Source organism: Chinchilla lanigera, unplaced genomic scaffold (genome assembly GCF_000276665.1).
Source record: "Chinchilla lanigera isolate Chin_1 unplaced genomic scaffold, ChiLan1.0 scaffold00014, whole genome shotgun sequence".
In the NCBI taxonomy this organism is placed as follows: domain Eukaryota; kingdom Metazoa; phylum Chordata; class Mammalia; order Rodentia; family Chinchillidae; genus Chinchilla; species Chinchilla lanigera.
This window is the reverse complement of record NW_004955415.1, coordinates 26,588,106-26,604,471: the sequence shown is the minus strand read 5'-3', so window position 1 is coordinate 26,604,471 and position 16,366 is coordinate 26,588,106. Positions and strand designations below refer to the sequence as shown.

Genomic DNA, 16,366 nt, shown 5'->3' with positions numbered 1-16,366 from the left:
ACTGCCTCTCTCACTTGAGCCCCGTGTCCAGCCGACTGGTGCCGTCTCCCTCTGGGGTGGCCCGAAACCCATTCCTGTCCTGTCAGGAGCCGCGCTGCGGCCACATCTGCCCTCCTCAGGGTCTCTAGCTTTGGGCCTTTTACAAGGCGCGGCAGGCAGGTGTTCAGGGAGGCCTGAGATAGCCGTGCACTGGCCCCACATGGGCGTCCCCAGAAGGGGCTCCGTGGCAGTAGGAAGATACCCATCTGGTGTGGGGCGTGCGCCTGCGTGAGGCTGTGTCAGCGCTAACCCCAGACCTGCTCTCTCCTCTCTCCTCCGTGTCCCCAGCTGAGGCAGCTGCTGTTAGATTCTCAGTCTCAGCTGGACGCCACAAAGAGTGAAGCCCAGAAGCAGAGCCAGGAGCTCGCCCTGGTAGGTGGGCTGCGTGCTGGGCGGGGGCGTGGGGGGTGGCACTGCTGTTTGTGGGTATGCGCACGCAGTATGTTTGCCAGTTGAGTTGTGCCATCCACTCAGAAGGTCCTGCACTCAGAAGAGCTGCTTTGCCTGTGGCTGCTGGGAGCATGGTGCCACATCCAGTCCCTGGCTTTGGCAGCCCCTGGGGCAGGAGCATTGGAGGGTGCCCCTATGATGGCACTTACCGCAGTGCAGGAGACTAGGCACTGAGGTCCCTCCTGGGCCTGCCCTGTATCTCTGGCCAAGTCCTTTGGGTGCTGGGGACGGTGCTGGGGGCAGTTTGGGTCCTGCCCGCAGACCCCATGTGCCAGGCTAGGCTGAGCCGCTCATTCAAGGTGCACCATGCAGTGGATGGGGCTGTTCAGAATCTTGGATCCCATGCACCGTGGGATTCTGGGCCCAGGCTGAGGATCTTAGCAGTTGGGGTTTGGCTGAGACTTGCAGCACTGGCATCTGGGAAGTGATGGTATAGTGTGCCAGGCTGGCGGTGCCACTGCACCAGAGGGCAGATGTCCCCCAGGCTGTCCCTAGCCAGGGGCACTGGCTGAGGCTAACAGGTGGGGGGAGTACAGACATTTCCGGGATGTCTTGACCTCAGGGGAGCCTTGTAGCTTTGCTGTTGGTATGGTGGGGAATAAAGGTCAGGGATAACCAGGAGCAGGGCCTAGAATGGGACCCTCAGCCCGTGAGGCAGGGTGGTCACCTCCTGATAGGCTCTGGATGCCAGGAAGAGTCCCAGCAGCAGGCTGCGTTCTTAGGGGCTCACGGGCTGTTACCACTCTGCATACGCTGTCATTGGGCATCTCTTAAGGGTCGGGTCCTGCTGCGAGGCAGAGCATGGGTCTCAGCAGCTTGGGACCCTGGTGCTGCTTGGCGCAGCTGCAGGCTCAGAGCGAGGAGGACCTGGGCGCCCCCTTGCAGTGTATCCTGTGTCGGATGCGGCACAAACTCGCCCCTCCCTGTTTCAGGTCAGGCAGCAGTTGAGTGAGATGCAGAGCCACGTGTCAGACGGTGACATGGCTGGGTCCCCAGGAGCCCCCTCAGCCAAGCAAGACCCTGTGAAGGTGAGAGTGTGACTGGGCCTCATGCCTGTCCCCGTCGGCCAGGCTGGGAGCAGCATAGGAAGGCACTCGTGCCCCTGAGGCCATCGCTGGGGCAGTGCTGGCAGGCCTTGCCTGGGGTTGGTCCTGCCTGGTGGCTCCAGAGGTTGCTTCAGCACCTCCCTGTGAGCCACCCGCTCCCTGGATAGGTGGGGAAAGCAGGGCTGGGAAGCAGCTAGGAAGTGGCCCCAGGCCCCGCAGGCCCCTTTTGGTGCCCACGTCACGCCCCGTGTCTCCACACAGCTGCAAGCACAGCTGGAACGGACGGAGCTTGCCCTGGAGGAGGAGCAGGTGCAGCGGCAGAAGCTCTTGGCCGAGTTGGAGGAGGTCAGGCCCTGCCCTGCAGCCCTGGGAGCCCTTGGGGACCCTCAGCTTTGGGCTTTGGGTCCCAGGAGTGAGCCGGTGCTGGCCCTGCATGGCCTGGGTGGTCCGGGTGGCCCTGGTCAGGCTCACAGGGTTTGACCGCCTGCTGCCCTACAGGCACGGAGCACAGCAAGCCGGCTACAGGAAGACCTGGAGACACTGCGTGCTGCTGGTCCCCCGTTGTCTGCCAGCACCGAGGAAGTCGCACAGCTGAAGGTAGAACAGGCTGGACTGGGTCAGCCCGGGCTGCACTGCAGGGTTGTGGCCCCGGCATAAGGAGAACAGACTGGCCTGGCCCATTTCCCTGGTGCCCCGTGGGAGGGAGCATCGTCCCACAGCAGTAGGCTGTGCCCTGCCCTGTGCCTAGCGCCCCTCACATGCTCCGTACTTGCAGGAGGATGGCAGCGGCCCGAGGGAGGGCACCTCTGTTTGAGCCTCCGAGGAGAGAAGTTACTGTTCCTCTTACCAAAATGCCTTACACATTCCTCACAAATGAACCAACGACACAGCGTTCGTGAACCAGGCCCAACTTCCAGAAGCTCCGAGAGAAGCCATCGGAGATGATCATCTTCCAGACCCCGCTGCACAAGACCCTGTCACGTATGGAAACACTATTCTCGGAGCGGCCCGGCTGCCTGCACGGACGCCAGTGCGCCTTTGACCTGACACGGGCGCGGGAGGCCGGGACCGGCGACGCCTGCCAGTGCAATGTCAAGTCTCCTCAGTGGGGCAGGGCTGGGACGCGGCGGGGAGGGGGTCCTTGGAGGCCACAGCCTGCCCCCGTCACCGCAAGGAACTGTGTGTGACCTCCTGGATGTTGATGCCATTAAACCGACGTGTTGCCCGGCACTGGGTCTCGAGTCTCCTGCTGGGGCCACACGGGGCAGCACAGCGTAGGTCTGGCTCACAAGCCAGGGGATCTGCGGCACCCTTGTACCACGGTGTGTCTGTCACTTGCCAGGCGGGGAAGGGAGCAGGGCCTGTGGCAGTGAGCCCTGGACAGAGGTCCTTTGAGCAGGGTGGGGTTGGCCCAGGCTGTGGAGGGCAGGGAACTCTAGGAGAGAGCCGGGGTCACTGTCCTTCCAGGGTGGGGGAGACCCAGGGCCACCACCCCCACTCCGCCAAGGCAGAAACCCACACAGATTTTGAGAGTTGGGACACAGAGCCCTGGGTGGCCCAGGAAGTGTGGTAGGGGTAACATGGCCAGAGGTGGGGCTGTTTCTCCAAGTGACCATCTGCAAGAGATAGGGTCGGCTTCGGGGCGTGGTTCCTCGTCCAGCAGGCAGTGCCCAGGGCTGCTGGAGCAAATACAGGATCCATGTCCCCACGCAGCCTCCAGGAGCTGGGCAGAGCGCTGGCCACACGGCTGGGAGCAGCTCCTGAAGACAGCGGCCTAAGGGTTTAGCTGGGCAGTGTGGCAAGTTTGGGTCTAGGGTGGTGGGTGAGTCCTGTGGGTCAGCTGACACAGGCCCTTGAAGCTTCGTGGCACATAGCCTCCTGCTACCGCTACAGCCTCTGTGCAGCCAGGGCCGCCGCGCTTCCCAGGTAGAGGCAAAGCTGCTTCCTGCTCTTCGGGAGCACAGCGTACACCACAGGGGCCTCTGTGCAGCCAGGGCCGCCGCGCTTCCCAGGTAGAGGCAAAGCTGCTTCCTGCTCTTCGGGAGCACAGCGTACACCACAGGGGCCTCTGTGCAGCCAGGGCCCATGTGGCACTGAGCACAGGTGCCAGCTACCTGGAACAGCTCCCAGGCAAGGTGGGCTCACGCTAGAGACCACAGGGAGACGAGGTATCTTGGACATGGCAGGGAGGCAACGGGATACCGGCCAAGTGAGGTGATGGTCACACTTGTTCAAGAGCTCCTGGGTCAGATGTTTTCACTGTAGTCTTGTGAAAGGATGAGCAAGAAAGAGGGACAGAAGACGGAGGCTGAGGCTGCAGTGCTAGCTTGGCTTGGCTGTGGCCTTTGGTGGAGACTGACTCCTCTGGGGCACAAGGCCTTGTACCCTGAGCAGCGCAGGACTCTACTACACAGTGCCCTCTGAGACCGAGCCTGAGGACTGTTCCGGGAAGGTGGGGTATGGGGGCAGGACTCCTCTGCACGTAGTGGCTGAACCCAAGGTTGACGGTCTATCATGGCAGGGAGTGAGGAGGGGACACCAAGGCCCCTACTGAACTGCCATCCTTGGGCTGGGGTCCGCGCTGCAGCAGAAAGCACATCCTGTCCTGAGGGGCCCCACTGGAGGCACAGGAGTTGGGGTCACGAAGCTGCTAGCTTTGGTAGGAGCAATGGCCTGGTGGTGGTGGCAGAGATGACATGCCCTCAGGACAAGGCCCCCCGCCAGACCATCCTGCTGACCTCCCAGCTGCCCAGTAGTCCTGGAGCACAGTGGCATCCCCCTCCCCCGGCCAGCAGAGGCTGGGCTCAGCAAACAGGCCACTTGAATATCCCCTGCAAAACCCAGGAGTGGCCTGACAGCCCTGGCTGCTGGGGGCCACTTGGGGTGAGGCCCAGCTCACTGGGCAGTCACATAGCTTCCTGAGCCTGTAGGTGTCAGGGACACCCAGGACCTTCCCCCAGGTGAAGGTCTCCCAGATCACAGCCACAGGGCAAGTATCCTCACAGGAGGATGCTGGCCTGGAAGAGGTTGGGGATGGCAACAAGGCTGTGGGTGAAGTGAGGCAGACAGGGCTTCAGAGGACCTCCTTGGTGCTGCTTGTCCCCTGAAGTCGCACCCATGGTACTGAGCGAGGCTGACCTCTGAATCCAGATCAGACTGCAGTCCGAACTGTCCAGGGTGCTAAGAACAGCTGAGGACCAGGAACCTGGAGACCCAGTGTTTGTCCCAGTCCCACCACTTGTAAGGCAAGTGAGCTGGTCACCCACACGTGTCACCCTGAACCTGGTACCAGTCGCGCACCCACCTACAGGCGTGCACAGGGCCACAGCCTGCCCATGGACAGAGGACGCACAGCCTGTATCAGCCAAGAGAGGACCACTGGACTAACCATTCTGCTGTCACTCTGGTCATGTTTACACAGACTCACAATGGCTCCGCTGCTTTGTGGGGGCAAGGGGGTAACCACCAGATGAACCTGAACCCCTAGCAGCCCCCTACTTTTTCCATAATGCGGCAGTCCACACCCTATGCTGCTCGGGTCGTCTGGAGGGGCTGTTGGCACGGTGCCTGGCCCCAGCCCTGGTGCCTGTGGGGAAGTTGGAAGTAACCTTCAGCACCCCTACTTCTGGAGGAAAAGGGGTAGAGACACTGGCTTGGTGTGGTATGACCCTCCGTGCTGCTCCTACAGGAAGTGGCCCTGGGCCCTCAGCTCTGGATGGGAGAACAAGTGGCCACCCCTTTTCCAGCCAGTCTTGAAAGCTGCTTTGATGAAAGCATGATTTCTTTTGCCTCCCAAAGCCTAGCCTTGGCTTAAACGTTAGTAAGAAAAGGGTTCCCAACTTCCTCGTTCAACCAGAGAAGGCGGAAGCGGAGACCCTGTGAGAAACCCCAGGATCCCCTTGTAGAAGGCAAAAACCCTCCATCCCCAACTCACACGTGAATGATGACACCAGAGAAGTTAACAATGCTTCCTTTATTACATAAAGCCAGTTACTACTTTTAAGATCGACTGTGCACTTCTGTCTTGTTCAAATTTCATGCCTGTGGTGTTAAGGACAAGCACATCCGCATGTCACTAGGCACGGCTCCCTACTCAAGTGACAGACTGCCTAGGAAACAGCTCTCCCAGACCCGATGAAACACCGAGGTTCTTGCCGTCACGTGTACTGGGTGCGCAGCTCTAAGGGAGCCGCAGGTGCAGTGTCCTAGACTACCTAGATTATTTTCACTAGAAAGCTGACTACAGCTGAGCCCTAATTTGCATTAGAACTAGACATCCCATGGCCTTTGCCACACCACCATGCAAGGTGTGGGGACAGCCACGCCCTCCCACGCTGCGCCCCTGGAGACGGGCTTCGCAAGATGAGTGAGAGTCACAGTGGGGGCGACTTCGAGGCAGGCTCTGGAGCGCAGTGGGGAGGTCTAAAGGCTGCCCGGGGCCTGCGGCTAGCGGGTTAGTGTGTGTACGTGGTAGGGAACATCCCATTCTGTGTGGGTCAAGGAAAAATTCTGGGCCAAAATTTTAACCCGCTTATAATCAATTCTCTAAGCAAAAGAAACAAAGTAACTGCAGAGGTTAAAGAAAGACAGAACCATTCTCTTCCTATGGCCTCTACACTGTTTTGTGAACTGTTATTAAAAATCCTGAGCTTAACAAAAATCTTTGTAAGTCAACTCATCAAAACAGGCATTGGGCCAGTAAGAATTTCATGTCACACCAATTATACTTTGGATGCTAGGTTTATTGAGGGCCGCATTTGCACAGGTTTATAGAATATTTACTCTAAAAGATGACAAGACAGCTCCCCTCAGTGAGACCCTGGCGTAAATGCATCTGCTTTACTTATTGAGCAAGAGGGTAACGTTAAACACGGAAGCTTTCGGCTGTGGCACTGGAACGATGCTACACGGGGCACCCTTCAAAGGCTACGATCAAGGACCCGCCCAGCTTTTCGGCAATGCAAGCCCGATTGAGGTCTTCCGGGCCGTTCGCTTGACATTCGTGTTTTATGCCTGGAGAGGAAAAACAACAATCCTATTTAGAATTATGGCAGCACCTTAACTGTTTATGATATCAATCTGTTTTTAAAGTTCACTTCTATGAGCAAACTGTGTTATTTACAACCCATAAGCTACTACACACAAGGGCTGGGGATTTAGCTCAGCCGCAAAGCGCCTGCCTGGCAAGCGCAAGGTCATGAGTTCAATTCCCGGTAACAGAAAAAAAAACAAAACAAAACAAAACAAAACCCCAAAAAAGAAAAAAAAAAGCTACTACACACAAGTAATAGGGAATATTAATCTGGTAACTCCATGCATCAAACTGGATGTTGCTCACAAACACGATACTACGAGACAAGCGTCTGTTCTGTGTAAGTCTGCCTGTATGTCATTGAGGGGTGGGAGTGGGGGGAGCACTCGAGCACACACATGCCCTGGCTAGTTACAAGCTCACAGAGAGCAGCGGGAGGGGAGGGGAGGGCAGGGCAGGGCAGGGCAGGGCAGGGCCTGGGGCATCATGACGATATTCGGACTGCCAGCACTCATGGGGCGCCCGTGACTTAGAAGGGTATGTTATACATCAATAAAAGTAAGTCAAAAGGCAGGTCCTGGCTTAATGGCCCAGCTGCTTTAGTCGACTGGACTGGACACAACCAGCTCTCCGGTGCAGGGACACCACACACGTAAAGGACATTTGCAGTGAGAACCACAATGTGGTGCCGGTAGCTTTCTTAGAAAGCGACAGCACCAGCCCACAGCACGTAAGAAAAGCACTGCCTTCACTAGCTGGCTCCTGGGTACCACACAAGGACCGTCTCTGACTTGCAGGGACGGCTCCCTGATGCAAGACTGACCAGGAACCGAGATGGTTTCAACAGAGAACAGACAACTGGGCATCACCACAGTCTACTCAGGAAGCCCCCTGGGGCAAGAGCACTACAGTGAGGACAAGGAACCTGCTGCGACTCTTGGTGTCACTATCGAAGTGCTGACTCTGAGGGACATGCCACTGACCTTGCTCCTGGGGAGGCCCCCTCACCAGCCCCCACACACGAACATCCTGAGCAAGCACAGAACCACGCGGCAGTAGCGTGACGACAGGAAGAATGGGCACAGAGACACAACCGGCCACTCTGTGACCCTGGCCACATAGGCAGCCAGCGGCACACACTCAGCCACAGTCATAGGGGTTAGACAAGCAGGGCCGCAGTCACGCCGTGGCTCACGCCTCATGCTAAGCCACCGTACCAAGGCTTCCTCCTGGCCGTCCAGGCCCGCCACCCCGTCGGGACGACGCCCCAGCAGCCAGTCAGTGTGACCAGCCAGCTTGGGCCATGAGCATCTTCCTTAGGCACAGACAAATCCACGACCTAAAAGCACGCCGTCCACGGTGAAGCTGGGGGAATGTGTGCTTCATTCCGGCTCAGGACGCCGCCTTCTTGCAACCTGGCTCTGTTACTACATTCAGGGCATCAAAAAGGACGCTAAGGCTGACTGAGGCCCCAGGCTCACCCTGTTACACGGGACGCTAAGTCTGAACCGTCCAGGGCAGGGGAGGGACAGGCAGCCTGGGGACAAGGCAGGGGAGGGCTGGGCAGTGCTCAGCCTCGGGCTCTCCCTCAGAGCAAGCCCAGTTTCCCCTTCCTTGTTCTCAAAGCTGCTCTGTTACGAAAATGAGGCACTTTTGGGGGTCCCCACACCACTAAGGGCCAAGCCCCACACATACCTTGGAACTTCTTTTTGATGGCGTCCTTGGAGCTGGCGTAGATCATCTTACTCTTCAGAGGGGCCAGTTCTGGGGCCCTGGACAGAAGGAGGCCAAGAATGAGCAAACCCGCTGAGGAAGGACAGCTGGATCTCGAAAGCGAGCAGAGGCTCCATGCTTCGGAGGGGCCTCGGCATCCCGGACAGCATGTCTGCTCCTCAGATGGCGGGCAGCGCCATGGGTGCCCCAAGGAAAGGGGAGCACCGCCAGTAGAGAAAGTGAAGAGCACTGCTGACTCAACATCAGATTAATGCAGCCAAGTGTGTGGCACAAGCCTATAAGCCTGGCAGTATGGGAGGCTGAGGAAGGAGAGAACTTCAAGTTCAAGTGTAGCTTAAGAACACTCTGTCTCAAAACAAAAAGGGGCTGTGGATGTAGCTTACCGTGAAAGTCCTGGGTTCAACCCCAAGCACTGTCAAAAAAGAAACAAAGCCCAGTGAAGACTTCTGAGCATTTGCCAATTTCATTTAGCAGGTCTCTGGTGTATGGCACGCACTGTGCCCACCGCTACGCCACAAGCAGAGATGCTGCCCCCTGGGGTCAGGAGACAGCAGGTCTGTGTCTCCTGCTGACTCCTCCCAGCAGGGGCAAAGCCCTACAGCCTCAGGACCATAGAGTTTGGAGCTGCCAGGTACAGTGGGCGCTTCCATTACACAGAGAGCTGGGACACGGCCTGAGCTCACCCGCACTAGGCTGCACACACACGAAGAGCTGCGCTCTGTGCCTGGACAGCACTGCTGAGTGTTGCAGTTTGTGTCTGGATGTTCCCCTTAAAGCCTCACACAGTCATGGAGGATAGGCTTTGCGGCGACAGCTCAGTCTAGAGTTTGCGATGGATTCGTGGTCTAATGCTGGGATTAAGGGTGTGAGTGTTACACTCACTTTAGTGCAGGTGGCCTGCATACAATATAAGAGATGGAAAGAAGCTTGCTCTCGGCTCTTCTGGTTGCTTTTGCTGTCTTCTGCTGCCATGGCTGCCTTCTGCCATGCCAGCCTGCCTTAGGGCCAGCCGGTAACAGACTGAAACCTCTACAAACTGAACTGAATAAACCTTTCCTCCTTTAACCTTGGGTGTCATGTATTTTTTTCAGCAACAAGAGAAAAATAAGACACTGGGAAAGCATCTGTAGCAGTTTTATATTTTTCTGAAATAAGTAACAATGCAAAATAAACTACTGCACTTATACTGGATTTCCTTTTTTATTTTCAAAATGTTCATAGTTAGAAAAATACATAAAAGCCAGAAAAAAAACTCCTGCACACTAAGACATTCCATTTAGAAGCCCCCCACCTAGCTGGCCTCATCTGTAAAGCCACAGAAGCAGGGGCTCCCCGTCTCACAACTCGAGATCTGGTGCGCCCTTATTCAAAATCACAACAGCAGAAATGGGAAAGTCTTACTATCAGCTCCACCTGCGGCCAGCCTCGGTGGCAGCTGCCCCCAACCTCAGGGGCACGGGCCTCAAGGTACCAGTCTGACTCAGGCCAGGCAGCCTTGGGTGCTACAGAGCCACAGCATCTGGCCTAACTGTCCTGACAGGCCGGTGTTCCCAACCCATCAGGCTTGCCCCTTTCTCCCTAAACCAGCAATGGCAAACTTTTTAGAGCTCTTGATGACACAAACAGCTTACTGTGGCATGCGTGCTATGGGGTCGCCACCACTGCCCTACACTGCCAGTGGCACCCAGCTAAGAGCTACAGCCTCCCACCTGGGGTCAAAGACCCAAGAGAAGCTTGCACTCCCCAAAATCTGAAGGTGCTCTCACTCCCCCTTCCCCTCAGAAGGTGGAGAACATGCTCACCCTGGCCACATCAAGGCACACAGAACAGTGTGGTTAAATGAGGGACCAAAGTGCAAGGACTTCAGAAAATAAAAGACTTATGTCACCAGACTGGCCCTGAACTCATGGGCGTAAGGCATTCTCCTGCCTCAACCTCCCAAGCAGCTAGGATTACAAGAGCCGGCTCATGTGACTATTATCTAAAGCTTAATCTCCAATATTTTTGTACTCAAAAGGCCAGAATAATAAATATAAATAGCTCTTTGCTAGAATGGACCCAGGGCCTCAGGCATGTCAGGCAAGCATCTGCCACTGAGCTACACCTGCAGTCTCCCTATCTCTTTTGCTCTCCATAGGCGTGTGCCCTGCAGCCCAGGCCACCTACCCTCTTCTTTCAATATACACATTACACTATGGTACAGAATGCTTGCATATGTTCCTGCAGCACTTGCACACATGTATCACACGTTAGTATCTCTCACTTCACATGCACTGACTGCACTCGGCCCGGAAGAGCTAGGCCTGAGAGCAAAGGTGGCCCAGAGCTCTCTGCACTGCTAGGAATGTTTTCTATCCATGCAGAGCAAAGAGGTAGCTGCTAGGCACCTAAAATGTGGTGACTCGGAATGTAATGTTCATTTCTCACTAACTGCAACGTAATCAGCCACATTGTCTCAGGGCTCCCCACAGTGTGAGCTACAAGGAGGAAGCCCCGAGGCCCTGCAGAGGGTGGTGGGAGGGGTGGTGGGGTCCTGAGTTGGTGTGTGGAGGAGGAGGGAAGTTACACTTGTGCTCTATGAGCCACAGATGAACAGAGCCTGCCCCTGCCCCTTCCCACCAAAATATTATGTCAGTTACTGAAAGCTGCGCTCTCTGAAGCAAAGTGCAGTTCAAATTGTGTTTTGGCCCAGTTAAGCCCTCATGAAGACTTGTAAGTTAGAATTAGGTGATGAGGACTGCAAACAGCTTGACTAAAAACCACTCTGGTCAGGCCGGGGAGATAGCTCAATGGCACAAGCCCCTGCCTGGCAAGTGCAAGGTCCTGAGTTTGAGTCCCGATACCAAAAAAAACCCACTCTGGTCTTGGAACCAGTTCTCCAGTTCTCAAGTGCTGACAGTGAGATTACCTGAGAGTTACAGAGGGTCAGTATCGTGGTTTGCATTGAGATGTTCCCCCAAAGCCTCATGTGGTCACAGGTGGGGCTTTTTGGAGGTGGCTGGATGTAGGGTGTGTGATGCTGGGATTAAGGGTGCCCCACTCTGGGTGTGAGACCTACCCCACCCAAGGGCAGGTGGCCTGAATGGAATATAAGGGACAGAAAGAGGCCGTTTTGCTCCTTTGCTGTTTCCTACCTCCCCCGCTTGGCCATGAACCGTTGCTCCTCTGCCACACCACCCTGCCCTAGAGCCAGCTGACTATGGACTGAACTGTTTACAAACTGGGAGCTACATAAATCTCTGGGTGTTGGGTATTTTGTCCCAGCAACAAGGAAGTAACTAAGACGCTCGCTGTTCCTCACATGCTTACCACAAAAAGAACATCAGCTCTTCTTTCCTGGACTCCTTGGTCTCAAAGCTCGCATCATACAAGGCATAGCGACAATCCTTCTCAGGAAGCATCCCCACAAAATGCTTGAAGGGATCGGTGATGGTCACACCCACATCTCCAACCAAGATCTCTTTGCCTTCCTCAACGATGATGCACTTTTTGTCTGCACTGAGACAAAAAATGACAGCCTTCTTTCTTTTCTTGATTTCCTCTGGTGTGGAGCATTTCCGAACTTTCATGTCATAAAAAATGCGACATACTTCATCAGCAACTTGCACTCCTGAGGCCTACAGTGAGGAAAACAAGGAAGAAGACGCTTACAATTGTTTAATGCCGATACACGTGCTACTTGATTTCCAGTGACAGAAATCTTTAAGGTGGACTTATCATCCAGCAAAAAGGCTAAAAGTACTCAAGAGCAATCATTAATGATTCAGACGTGGAACTTGGTCTGGAACTTACACACATCACCCAAGCCTTCATCCCTTCATCCCCATCTCATGGTGTGACGGAGACTCAGACCAGCTCTACAGGCTAAAACCTGAAAAGAGTGCTCTTAGGCACACCTCTTGCTCTCACACAGGGTTCCCAGGGCCCCCGTCTGCACTCTGAACCAGGGACAGGGATGCCTAAAATTCCTTTCACAACACACAGTAGATGGCTGGAGCTGCTAAGTTAAAAACAATCCCATTCCTACAGCATCTCTTTCTCAAATAAGAAAAAAGCTACCTGTAAAGGTCTTTGTTCTACCCACATTTTACAATGAAAATAAATATTCACCAATCAGCCCTTGCTACCAAAACTCCACTTAGAGCCAAGGGTGCGGCCCAGTGGCACAGCACTGCCCAGTGCACCCAAGGCTGTGGTCCAACACCCAGCACCACACCCTCCCCCAGCTCAGACAACCTCCAAGTTTGAAATTAACCTTAGAATAAATATGAAAATGTTTACTGCTGATAAGGAAAAGGATAGCTTAATCTGGGGCTATACTGACCAGAAAAATAACCTTTTACCATGTTATACTTGCTATTCTGGGATAAAGAAGAGTTAAGCAAGATCTTGATGGCACAAGAGCTTAAAACCAGTTTTTAATCTTTCCTGCATTACAGAGTATGCTATTTACATTACCTTTAGTTAACAGAATTTTTATACTTTGTTAACTACTTTGGTTCACACACTAGCTTTTCAAAGAATTACAAAAATTTTAAACACTAAACAATGTAAAAATGTTGACACCAAGATTAATGTCAAAATAAGAAATAAAGATGCATGTGAAATGCAGACAACTCACAGAATATATTTAGAAATTACATAGGAACTTGTAATCGGAATATACACAGACCCTTGCAATTCAACAATAAATGACAAATAACCTAAATAAAAAATAACAGTTCTGCACAGATATTTCTCCAAAGATATGGAAAAAGTGCTCATCATCAACATTCACTAGGGAAATGCAAACCAAGTCTACAGTGACATCTCACTTGACACCTACTGGTTGGCTTAAGGGGACAACGGCAAAAGTTGGCCAAGCCGGAGACCCCTACACAACTGTAAAGAGGCAGCCACTCTGGCAGCTGGGGGACTCCTTAAACAGCTAAACAGAGTTAAACCATCTAAGAATTCCAGTCCCAAGGCTGTAACCAGAGGATGAAAATGTGTCCATACAACTGTACCTAAATGTTTTCAGCAGCATTACTAGTAACAGATGTGACATGGAAACAGCCCTCGTCCACTAATGAAGAGATTTCAAACTAGGAGTGTCCCCATACAGTGGATTACTGCTGGGCCATGAAAAACCAAGGACCCCATGCCAGCTGCAACACGATGAACCCTGTAACACACTTTGTTAAATGGGAGAAGCTAGACACAAGGGCCACGCACACCTGAGTCTATTTCTGTGGAGTGTCACCAAAGTCAAAATCCAGATAGAGAAGTGCTTTCCATGGACCCACAGGGAGGAGCTGCCAATGGACTTGGGTTTCTTTTTGGAGTGACTTGAGATGTCCCAGCATACGGCAGGATGACAAATACCCAACTCTTGAATATACTGAAAAACCAAGGAATTCTACTTTTTAGTATGTGGATTACAGCTGAATGAAGCTGTTTCTTTTAAACAGGGGCTGGGGTGCAGCTCAGTTACCAGAGCGACTGCACAGCATGCATGAGATCCTGGTTAGACGCCCAGCACTACAGACACAAAACCAAGAAACAGCACTGAGAATTTGGGCTGGGGGGGCAGAGAGAATACGCTAGGATCCTAGCATTTATTTAATGTTAAGGTAATCAGTCCAATTAATCATCTCACTCATTAAAAGAGCTCTAAATGTATTTCAATCCCATCTAATTCAATCCAGATAAAATCATATCTCTTTCTAATTGAATCCAAATTTTCTGTTTGTAAATTAAGACTAGAAAACAGCAAAATATATGCAATCTTATTACATTTCTATTACAGTGTTTCAAGCCTTCCACTGCTTTGGGAGTAACTGTTTTCTGATCTTTATAATTTATCTATGTAAAGCAAGTTAAGAATGCTTAATTTTGTTTTTTTTTTTTTTTTTTTTTTTTGGTTTTTCTCCGGTACCGGGAACCGAACTCACGACCTTGCGCTTGCCAGGCAGGCGCTTTTGCCACTGAGCTAAATCCCCAGCCCCAAGAATGCTTAATTTTGTAATAAAAATGAGCGAAATGCTCCAGTAACAGAAGAAATCAGATCTTAATTCCTCTAGCGCCCTAGTCCATAATGTTTACGTATTTCTAAGTCACATTTGACCCAATAACCAATTTTTAGAAGGCAGTATCTAAAGCCTTGTGTTTAATCAACCAATACTTGAACATTATCTGCCACTGTGTAAGAACCTCAAACAATACTCTAAATTCTGATCTAGAAATTAAACTAGACGTGTGCTAGTAACAGAAAACAGAAAGTAAATGTGCACCCTGCAGTCACGGTGCACTAACCTCACACATTTAAATGCAGCCGTCACACAGGCACACTGCTCAGGCTAGGGCTCTGGGCTCATGCAGCCTCTGAGGTTTCTGAAAGGGAGGTCCCCAAACACTTGTGCTTGAGGAAATCAACACCCTGAAGACTGGGAGGAGAAACTGGAAGCACTTAACGAGAGCAGTGACACTGAAAACAAAACACAAATCCAAAGGCCATCAAAGTGAACCCAATACAGCTGATCTCAAGAGAGGACCAATGCAGCTCAGACTGCACCAGGGCAGGGCCCCAACAGTGGCACCGGATATGAGCTGGTCCAGTCTCCTCTGAAGCTGGGTGACCTCTGGAGGAGAGGAGCGGCGGATGTGGAGCTGCAACCAGGACCCTCACTGTAAGGCCTCCACATTGCTGGACCAATTGCAGGAAGCAAAAAACCAGGTGAGGAGACTGAGAAGAAATCATGAAAAGGCTACGAAAGAAAAGGGAAATAACACTATCTTACAAGCAAGGGGAAGAATAGAAAGAGGGAAGTCACTGAGCCATGCACAATTTGGAAGAATGAATGACTGACAAGAGACCTCTGGACCTGGCCACTGGGCTGCGCCCCTGAGCAGGTGAGGGAATGGGGTCCAAGTCCAGGGCAATGGCCGGAGACGCAGGCATGGAAGAGGCTAAGACAACACATAGGATGGCCAGCAGGGAAAGTGCTGAGTGTAACTCACAAACACTGCTGTAATGTGGAGACCTTCCTGTGCCGCACACTTCATAGCCAAAGGCTGAAAACGCTGTAACACTCAGAAGCACAATCCCAGAGACAGGCTCGAGCAGGCACAGCCTCAAATGCCAGGACATCTGCGGGCACCGAGCACATGCTGACTTAGAGCACTCAAAACACAGGGACCAAGAGAAGGAAGAGCCTGCTGGACCAGATGTGCTCAGGCAGAAAAGGCCTCTCCAGCGGTGGGTTTGGAGCGTGGCGCTAAGTACTAGTTTTAAAAGCAAAAGAACCAGAGAGCTGTGCTTTTTGGAAAGTACACGAAGCCAGGCATAGGAGTGGAGGACAGCTAATTCAGCAGCGAGGCAGAGGAGCCGAGGCCACCCCAGGCAGTAGGTCGAGGAAGGTGTCTAGCTGACACAGGAACCACAACCACTGGACGCAGGAGAGGAAGGAAGGGTCAGGATGGTGAGCAAGAGGCTGGGTGGTGGTGGCATGGTTCTTCGCGAGCAGTAACACAGGTCCTACACTCTGCCTGTGGAAACGGGGCCATGAGGAGATGCACACATTAGTGTCAGCGAATATTCTTAGGGAATCACACACTTCATTTGTTAACCTCCTGAGGAACAGAAGGAGACACCGTGAAATGCAAGCCCCAAGGTCACATGAGCCCGGCCCACCCAAGGCCATCTCTACCTGGCTGTCTCTGGACCTCCCGAGTCTATAGGTCCCTTCAACTGGAACCTGGAGAGTGCAGGGGACCAGGTCACCCCAGTCACCATGCAAACATCTGCAGCTGTCACAGATGCTGACTCAACATTTGGGGTACAGCTGAGAGTCTGCCCACAGGTAAAACTTACTGAAACACAGTTTGAACAATGAAGACCTAAAGGACTCTAAACATAGCACTGAGACCAGCTGCATAAGAGGAAAGAAAAATGAACAAAACCAGATCACAATCACAAAAGGGTATTTCTCCACATTCTGCTCCAGTGAGCACTGGCGAGTGACAGTGTGCTCAGAGCTCCACGCCAGCTGAAACATCGGCTGTGAAAGAAGCCCTGCACAGCTCA

General features: G+C 53.1%; 2 protein-coding genes across 2 annotated transcripts in view; one reads left to right on the top strand and one right to left on the bottom strand.

The window, feature by feature from the left end:
* Positions 1-2,765, top strand: part of Rrbp1 (ribosome binding protein 1) — a 33,041-nt gene extending 30,276 nt beyond the window's left edge. Inside the window, exons 19-23 of the mRNA XM_013512263.1 lie at positions 328-411; positions 1,422-1,517; positions 1,797-1,880; positions 2,034-2,132; positions 2,311-2,765. Of these exons, the coding sequence (XP_013367717.1) occupies positions 328-411; positions 1,422-1,517; positions 1,797-1,880; positions 2,034-2,132; positions 2,311-2,349 (402 nt within the window). The 3' untranslated portion in view covers positions 2,350-2,765. The remainder of the gene's footprint in view (positions 1-327; positions 412-1,421; positions 1,518-1,796; positions 1,881-2,033; positions 2,133-2,310) is intronic.
* Positions 2,766-5,493: 2,728 nt separating this feature from the next.
* The window catches only part of Dstn (destrin (actin depolymerizing factor)), a 31,522-nt gene continuing 20,649 nt past the window's right edge, over positions 5,494-16,366 (bottom strand). The window contains exons 3-5 of the mRNA XM_005380907.2: positions 11,611-11,918; positions 8,263-8,339; positions 5,494-6,548 (exon numbers count right to left, since the gene is read on the bottom strand). Of these exons, the coding sequence (XP_005380964.1) occupies positions 6,439-6,548; positions 8,263-8,339; positions 11,611-11,918 (495 nt within the window). The 3' untranslated portion in view covers positions 5,494-6,438. The remainder of the gene's footprint in view (positions 6,549-8,262; positions 8,340-11,610; positions 11,919-16,366) is intronic.